Consider the following 8747-nt stretch of genomic DNA (forward strand, 5'->3'; position numbering starts at 1 on the left):
TTAATTAATGTTGAAATTTCAGGTACGATGTCAATCATCATAAAGATAAACAATGCAGGTACAATCAAAATGAAGGTTACGTCATATTCAGTGCGATGGGTTCGTTTTTCATACCTTTGATCGTCATGTTGTATGTTTATGCGAGAATTTCGTGCGTCGTTTCGAAAAGACACGAAAAATTACGACAAGTTGAAAATAATTCAAAGGTGAGTTGTTGTGTCGGAGAAAGAGAAAGAGAGAGAGAGAGAGAGAGAGAAAGAGAAAGAGAAAGAAAGAGAAAAAGAGAAAGAGAGAGAGAGAGAGAGGGAAAGAGAAAGAGAGAGAGGGAGAAAGAGAGAGAGAGAGAGAGAGGGAGAGGGAAAGAGAAAGAGAGAGAGGGAAAGAGAAAGAGAGAGAGAGGGAGAGGGAAAGAAAAAGAGAGAGAGGGAAAGAGAAAGAGAGAGAGAGAGAGGAGTTAAACCTTTTTAAAATTTGTAAGGATTTAATTTAGACTTTAAACGAACGATCATCCCGATACGCCGCCATCTTGTATCGACAAACAGGAAGAATGCGTTACGAAAAACGAACGAATAAATTTCCAGGTCGATAATGATAATAATAATAATATTGTATAAATCTTTTAAAGGTTTCTTCCTGTACGACATTAACAAATACGATTAATTAATTAATTAATTAATTAATAATATCCGATGAAATAATTAATAAATAATTTATTGAAAACGTTTTCATATGTATGTGTGTATAAAATTCAAACAGGAAATGAAAACTCGTTATGTTTTTCATTTCCGGTTTCATTTTTTTGTAACTTTAAGAAAATTTATTGATTTATAGGAAAAAAAAGGGTGAAAAGGTGAAAAGAAAACTTAAAAATTTTTTCAGTCGCCATTTTTTTTTTTTTTTTTAAGGATTCCTGGAAAATATTAAATTTTTTTTTTTAAGGTATCGTTTTGGAAAATGAATTTTTTTCGACTCGTGATAATTGTCTTCTGCTGTAAGAACAGAGTGATGTGCACACACTGTTGCCAAATATATTTAAACGGAAAAAAAATTTAATTTAAGAGAGAAAATTAGTTTTAAATTTTTTTTTTTTTTCCAGAAAAATCAAAAATTCATATCCTACAATGATGAATCGGATTACATGGAACGTTCATTTAACGACGATGATAAATGTCATCACAATCCGATAATGAAAAGCACGAGGTATATATTTAACGATAAGAAAGAAGGGGAAAAATGTCGTTAAATGTAAATATAATATTATTATTATTATTATTATAGTCTGAGTAATAGCGAACATAGTCAATATACCATAACGTCGACAACTACGACGTCTGGAACTCATCATCACCATCATCATCATCATAATCATAATCAGAGATCTATAAGATCACATTATTCTTATCATAATAATCAAAATAATCATTCGGTGAGTACGGAATTATGCAGCAGCAGCAGCAGCAGTCATACAACAGGAAAAGGAAATTATTATGGAAACATGAATCGTACGGCGGGAAGGCCACAGGGTGGCATTACAATGGATCATCTGACACAAACTGGAGAACAATCTTGTAGTGAGTGTTAGAAGGAGGAATCGTTTGAAGCGTATTTATTAATTAATTAATTTATTTATTTTTATTAAAGATTTAAAATACAGTTCGTCGAGCAGAGTGTCGTCGTTTAGAAGAGAAAGTAAAACAACACAAACGTTAACAATCGTCGTGGGAGGTTTCGTCGCTTGTTGGCTTCCATTTTTTATTACTTATTTAATGGCGCCATTTTTACCCGATTGCACGATTCCGAATTTGTTGTGGTCTTTACTCACTTGGCTGGGTAACGGAAATCATTCACGAAATTCTCAACGTTCGAATTTTGTTATGTAAATAATAATAATAATAATAATATTTCTTACAGGTTGGTTTAATTCGGCGATAAATCCATTCATTTATGCATTTTACAGTGTTGACTTTCGAACGGCATTTTGGAGATTGACTTTTCAACATTGCATAACAACTCAAAAATGGCAACAGCAACAATTTCGTAATCGTAATAAATGAAAATAATAATAATAATAATAAAGTGTATTAAATCTCTATTTGTATTTTGTTCAAAGTCTAATTCGTATATACTTATTAAAATCAATGAAAGACTTTATAAATATTTATTTAAGCCGTTTAGTTTAATAATGTACATAAAAAAAAAAAATGGCGAATGAATGAATGATTGAATTCTTCGGAATCGAATTTAAAAATTGAAAAAAAAACTGTTAATGATAATAATAATAGAAGCCTTGGATTATAATATCTTATTTTCTTTTGTTTCAAATTTGTATATAATAAATAAACTTGATTTTTTTTTCTCTCTTATTTTTAATTAAAATTATTTCATTTTTTAATAAAATTATTATTATTATTAATAATTTGTTTTACATAATAAGATATTTTAATTAATTAATTAATAGGTGGAGACATTAATTAATTTGATTTATCGATTGAAAATCGGTTATGTATTAATAAACTTTAATAAGTTTATTTAATGGAATGAACTAATTAAATAATTATTTAAAATTTAATAAGTTTACATAAGAACAAGTGAAATTAATAATAATAATTAAAGGGGGTTGAATTTTATTTTGTTTACAAAATACCCCCGAAAGAAAAGATTAATAACTTTAAATTTAAATAAAACAAAAAAAAGTAATTGAAACAAATGAAAATATTCATTTCCGGTTTTTAGATAATGCGTCAAATCGTTATTACAGTTTTTTTTTTTTTTCAAAGTTGGCAATTCTTAAACAATGACGTCAAAATGCATGCGTTTACATTTGGTTTTATCGATTTGAGATTTTTTTAAGTGGAAAAAGTTTTTTTCTTTTTTTTCTTTTTTTTTTTTTATTCGTTTGACGTTTTATTATAATTGAATTCGATAAGAAAAAATTAATAAAATTTAAATTTTTTTTTTGTATTTATATTTAAATAAGAAATGAAACGAGTTGTTTTATTTCGAAATGGAAGTTTGGTCGATGGAAAGGTTTGTTGTTATTATTTTCAATTCGTTATTTTAAAAACATTTTATTATTGATTAATTATCTTCTTCATTATTTTTATTAAATTTTTTTTTGTTATTTTTTTTACAATATTAAGTGTGTGTGTATATTTTCATTTAGGTCGTTCTTGTCACTCACTCTTTGGATGATTTATTAAAAACGGCATCACAAAAATTTGGAATCAGTGCTAAAAAAATATTCACACCTCAAGGTGGAGAAATTGATGATATTAAATTAATTAGAGATGATGACGTTTTATATGTCACTAAAGAAAATGAAGATTTTATTAAACTCGAGGAAAACAAAGGGAATTATGCATTGAATACCGTTTTGAGAGATCCTGTTAAAAACGATTGCGATTGCTTCAAACAAAAATCAAATACATATGATAGTAATAAATATGGTACAAATGTTTTGACAGCATTCAATTCAAACATTGGTAAGTTACTTTTAATTTGCATTCATGTTACTCAATCATAAATTGCTCTTTGAATGTTTGTCGTAACAATATCGATATTCTCTTTTTTATAAAAAATAGATTCGAGTCAAAATGAAGTTTTAGATTGCGATGCCAAAGGCTCTTCGACATGTTCAACATTAGCAAGAACATCAAGTTTAGATTATAAAAGAAAAAAAGATGTTAACAAACTTCAAGAATGGGTGAAATTAAATGTCGGAGGAAAAATATTTACAACCAGTAGGAGTACATTAGTGACCAAAGAACCTACGAGTATGTTGGCAAGGTAATGTAATCATCATTTGTAAATTTATGTAGCATTTATATTTGTTAAGAAAGAAAATGGAGTCATTTATTTTTAATTTTTTAGAATGTTTGCCCAAGATGAAGATGGATATTTAATGACTCCAAGCGATCTCGATGTAAATGGAGCATATTTAATCGATAGGAGTCCGACATATTTCGAACCCATTCTTAATTATTTGAGAAACGGTCAATTAATATTCGATACGAATGTAAATCCGGCAGGTGTGAAATGTGTTATCAAATCGGATGTTTAATTATGGTAGAATGGTGTTTAATGGAAGTACCTTTTTTTTTTTTAAATTCAGGTATTTTACAAGAAGCTCGGTTTTTTAGAATCGAATCACTTGTTGAACATTTAGAAAATCTTATATCGACACAACAAAGATCTCAAGACATTGCACCATTAACTCGAAGAGATGTTATCAATGCATTGATAACAACTTCATCAACAGCAGATTTAAGATTTCAAGGTGTTAATTTGGCAGGAAGCGATTTGTCCAGACTTGATTTGAGAAATATTAACTTTAAAGTAATTTTTTTTTTTTTTTTTAATGATGGAGTAATTATGAAATGATAAAACAAAATTTTTTTTTTTTTTTTTTTTTCTATTAGTATGCTTGTTTACACGGTTGCCGAATGGTTGGTGCGAATTTAAGTTTTTGCTGTTTGGAAAGAGCAGATCTTTCACATGCGGTTATGGAATCGGCACAATTAATGGGTGTACAAATGCTTTGTGCCAATTTGGAGGGTGCAAATTTAAGAGGTTGCAATTTCCAAGATCCCACGGGAGTGCGAACAAATATGGAGGGTAATAAAGATTTTCGTATTATTTTCATCGTTCGTGTAAAAAATGTATTTATACGTGAAAAAAAAAAAAAAAAAAAAAAAATTTTCCAGGGGTGAATTTAAAAGGTGCCAATTTGGAGTGCAGCAATATGGCCGGAGTCAATTTAAGAGTTGCCACATTGAAAAATGCCAATTTACAAAATTGCGATTTGAGAGCCGCAGTACTTGCCGGAGCCGATTTGGAGGTAAAATTTAAAAAAAAAAAAAAAATGTTTCCACGTGCAAAACCTTAATAATAATAATAATAATAATAATGGGATTAAAATTTTTTTTTTATTTTTCTCGCAGAAATGTGATCTTTCCGGTTCGGATCTTCAAGAAGCAAATCTTCGGGGAGCCAATTTAAAAGATGCCGCTTTCGAACTCATGTTGACTCCCATTCACATGTCGCAAACAATTCGCTGATTTCATTTTTATCACGAATTTAACGGTCAATGATTTGTTAAATGATATTCCTTAAATCGTCGGAATTTGAAAAATCAGTATTATTATTATTATTATTATTATTATTATTATTATTATTATTATTATCACTTTTGAAAGGAACTCTGTCGTTTCTCTTTGCTTAGAATTAATGTATTGAGTTTTAAAAATGTTTGATTATATATATATATATCTATTTTCCTAAAAAAAAAAAATAAAATAAATAAAAACTTATTAAAATAATAATAATAATAATGATAATGATAAAGGAAATGTTTTAACGATGAAAAATTTATCTTAATGTCGAAGAATATTCTATTATAGAAATAATATTTATTTATTTATTTATTTTTGTTTGTTTCGAATCGATAATAATAATATTATTATTATGTAATTATAAAAATGATAATTATTTATATTGTGATTGATTATTATTATTATTATTTATTTATTTATTGTTTAAAGTTATTTAAGGAAAATTAATATAAATGTTGTGCTAATAATAATAATAAATAATAAATAATTAATTTTAATTAAATTATTACGTTTAATTAATTTGAAAACAAACAAATAAAATGTGACGTGAATGATTTGTATTTAATTTTATTGTTTTCCGTTTGTTTGTTTGTTTGTTTGTTTGTTGATTTAATTTGTATCAATAAGGAAATTTTTTTTTTTATTTGAAAGGAAAAAAAAAAAATTTTTTTTTCAATTTATTAATGAGCAAAGACATTTTTTATTTATGTTTTGTTTGTTTGTTTGTTTGTTTAAATTATTTACAAATCTAAATAATTAAAAATTATTATTATTATTATTTGGTAACATAAAATTAACATTTATTTAAAGATCAAGTATATATATATATATTTCACTAAAATAATATTGCTTTTTTTTTTTTTTTAAAAAAAAAAAAGTCAGAAAACAAACAAAAACAAACAGGATCGATTGTAATAAAGTAGGAAGACTTGAGAATAGAAATTTAACATTTATTTTTTTTTTTTTTTTTGAACATTAACAGAATTTTACAAAACAAACAAATTATATATTAGTAAAGGTCACAACTTTATTATTAAATTAAAAAAAAAAAAAAAAAACAAAATGGACGGGTTTTAATGAAAATAATAATAATAATAATAATAATTATCAGGTACTCATAAAGCGCACGAATCTTTGGATGGTATATTTAACAAAAAAAAAAAAAAAAAAATTCATAATAAATAATTATTCTATTGGCACGACGAAAAAAGGAAAATTTTTTAAAGCTTTTTCAAAATTAAATTTTTATATTGGGGGAGGTAGGGGGGGAAAGGGTTGTAAGAAAAAGAAACCGAGAAATAGACAGACAGACAGACATTTTGTAATTTTTTTTTTTTTTTTATACAATTATTATTAATATTTTTCTCGAAAGTTTTCTTTTTTTGATAAACACTTGGCCGACGAGAAAAATATTCGTTGTTGTTTGTATGTATATATATATTTTTTTAAAAGAATGACGTCATTAATTAAACAGCTGTTTCTTTTCTTTTCAGGCATGGTCATACTGTTGCTTCGCTTGACGTATCGATCATCATCTGTAATATTATTATTATTATTATGATTTAATATTTGTTTGTTTTTGTTTGTTTGTTTTGAAATTTAACGTACTCCCTTATCCGTCGATGATACTCTCACTTGTCTGGGTGATCCGGAACTCGAACATTCTTTTATTTGCGTGCAAGAACCATTTTTTCTTAATTTTTCACACGAATTTCTCACTCCGAAATATTCGTCAGTGCTTTTCCTGCTGCGATAACCAAACTCCGACCTGTAAACAAATTTTTAAAGGGAGCAATTAATTATTACATCATTTTCCAGACGGGGAAATAAGTTTTTTTCGAATACCTTCTATCGTTCCAACAATATCCGGCATAATTTGTCGTTAATATTTTTTTAAAAGCTTCACGAAATTCCGTGTTGAATATAGAATATATGACGGGATTAAATGCCGAATTCGAATATCCCAACCACGTGAGTACCTGGGTGAACACGTACGTTATTATTTTTATCACATTTCCCTCTCCTCCCCCTTTTATATTTTCAGGTTTTGTACCTACGATTCGTTGATTTACCTTGAAAACATCCGTCGGAATGCAATGTTTGCAAAAAGCAGCAACGATGTTGACGCAAAAAAAAGGAACCCAACAAACGAGAAATACACCCATTATGATTCCTACGGTTATGGCTGCTTTATGATCAGACACGTGATATGCACTTGAATTTTGGGCGTTGAGTTTGGCTGCGATCTGTAAGTATTTATATTTATTATTTTTTTCTTCTTTAAATTTCGATTTGTTTCTAGAAAGAAAAAAAAAAAAAAAAAAAAAAACTCGAAACTCACCGCGTGAGGTTGATCCGATGAATGATTTGAATTATTAAATGGCTTTGTTACGGCCCGTATACTTTTTACATGTTTTTGAGCATACATGTACAATCTTAAATATATGCCTAACATAACCTGAAAATAATACGTTATTATTATTATTATTATTATTTAAACAGATCATTCGGAGTGATGGCCAAGAGTAAATAAATCTTACTAAAGTCGGAATGTAAAAACTTATGCAGCTCGAAAGGACCGCATATATTGGAAGTAAATCCATTGCACACGTGTAATATTTGACACCTGATTCCGTGTATTCCCAGGGATCTTGCGACGTGTGAATCCCCAGGGATATTGGAAGAAAAGATACTAGTGCGGCTAATATCCATATGGCCGCTATCGAGCCTAAAGCGACTTTTCTCGTCACCCATCTTCCGTATCTGTAATAAGATTAAAAAACTAAAGAAAAGCTTTGTCTCCCACGAAAGTGTATCTGAGTGCGATTAACCGGAAGCGAAACAAGGCTAAAGTGGATTTTATTATCGTCATCAGCAACAAACAAAATGGTGAGCGTGTGAATTTTTTTATAAATATTATTTAGTATAGATTATTTTAAATTACCCGATGATGCTAAAACGAAATAATGACAACAAAAGGAAGGTCAAAGGTCAAATTAGGGAAGGTTTTAAACGATTAAAAAAGGGTGGGAAAAACTCACCTGAGTGGATCCTTTATGTGTATGTATCTATCTAACGAAATGACGCACAAATTTAATATGCTTGCAGTCGAACACATGACGTCGAATGCGATCCAAGTGTCGCAAAATTGCGAACCGAAAACCCAATATTTTAATAAATCGTTTGCGACGGCAAATGTCATTACCAAACTGGCGACAAATAAGTCGGCTATGGCCAAACTCGCGAGGAAAAGATTTCCGATCCGTCGAAGACCTCGATCCGTGTATATGGCGAGTACGACCAAAATGTTTCCAGCAATTGACATGAATATCAAAATGGACGGCACGACGCCTGGAAAGGTAATTAGTAAAAAAAATTTTCCAGTTTTTCTTTTTTCTTCCCCTTTTTTTTTTTTTAAATATTAAATAACAATTAAGGTAACTTGAATTTTTTTTAAATCCCAGAGATTCGTGACAATGAATACAACAACAGAAAATGACATTTTTTTGTCGTGTCACTAGAATGCAAAAAAAAAACGTTTTCAAATTATTTAAATCCGAGCTTATTTGTTTAAAAAAAAATTTTTTTAGCGCGTATAAAACAGCTTTTTTCTCTCTCTCTCTCTCTCTCAGTCTC

The 8747-nt window shown here is 28.4% G+C and overlaps 3 protein-coding genes across 3 annotated transcripts in view; 2 read left to right on the forward strand and 1 right to left on the reverse strand.

The window, feature by feature from the left end:
* Phum_PHUM434300 (class A rhodopsin-like G-protein coupled receptor GPRnna3, putative) overlaps positions 1 to 2054 on the forward strand; it is a gene marked incomplete at both ends in the record, with an annotated part of 3360 nt that extends 1306 nt beyond the window's left edge. The window contains 9 exons of the mRNA XM_002429431.1: positions 23 to 206; positions 491 to 581; positions 626 to 635; positions 832 to 850; positions 940 to 972; positions 1097 to 1200; positions 1279 to 1571; positions 1642 to 1830; positions 1912 to 2054. Coding sequence (XP_002429476.1) covers positions 23 to 206; positions 491 to 581; positions 626 to 635; positions 832 to 850; positions 940 to 972; positions 1097 to 1200; positions 1279 to 1571; positions 1642 to 1830; positions 1912 to 2054 — 1066 coding nt within the window. The remainder of the gene's footprint in view (positions 1 to 22; positions 207 to 490; positions 582 to 625; positions 636 to 831; positions 851 to 939; positions 973 to 1096; positions 1201 to 1278; positions 1572 to 1641; positions 1831 to 1911) is intronic.
* A 925-nt stretch (positions 2055 to 2979) lies between these two features.
* Phum_PHUM434410 (BTB/POZ domain-containing protein KCTD9, putative) lies at positions 2980 to 5057 on the forward strand (the record flags this gene model as incomplete). The annotated part of the gene is made up of 8 exons (XM_002429432.1): positions 2980 to 3027; positions 3164 to 3482; positions 3582 to 3786; positions 3871 to 4028; positions 4112 to 4335; positions 4419 to 4614; positions 4704 to 4837; positions 4941 to 5057. The coding sequence occupies 8 exons, from the start codon at positions 2980 to 2982 to the stop codon at positions 5055 to 5057; spliced, it is 1401 nt and encodes a 466-aa protein (XP_002429477.1).
* A 1653-nt stretch (positions 5058 to 6710) lies between these two features.
* Phum_PHUM434420 (class A rhodopsin-like G-protein coupled receptor GPRdop1, putative) lies at positions 6711 to 8436 on the reverse strand (the record flags this gene model as incomplete). Its single annotated transcript, XM_002429433.1, has 6 exons — positions 6711 to 6879; positions 6957 to 7090; positions 7184 to 7357; positions 7453 to 7569; positions 7652 to 7874; positions 8153 to 8436. 6 exons carry the CDS (start codon positions 8434 to 8436, stop codon positions 6711 to 6713), a joined length of 1101 nt encoding a protein of 366 aa, XP_002429478.1.
* Between the last annotated feature and the right edge of the window lie 311 nt (positions 8437 to 8747).

The sequence above is a fragment of the Pediculus humanus genome, genomic scaffold (assembly GCF_000006295.1).
Source record: "Pediculus humanus corporis 1103172108202 genomic scaffold, whole genome shotgun sequence".
NCBI classification, from domain to species: Eukaryota; Metazoa; Arthropoda; class Insecta; order Psocodea; family Pediculidae; genus Pediculus; species Pediculus humanus.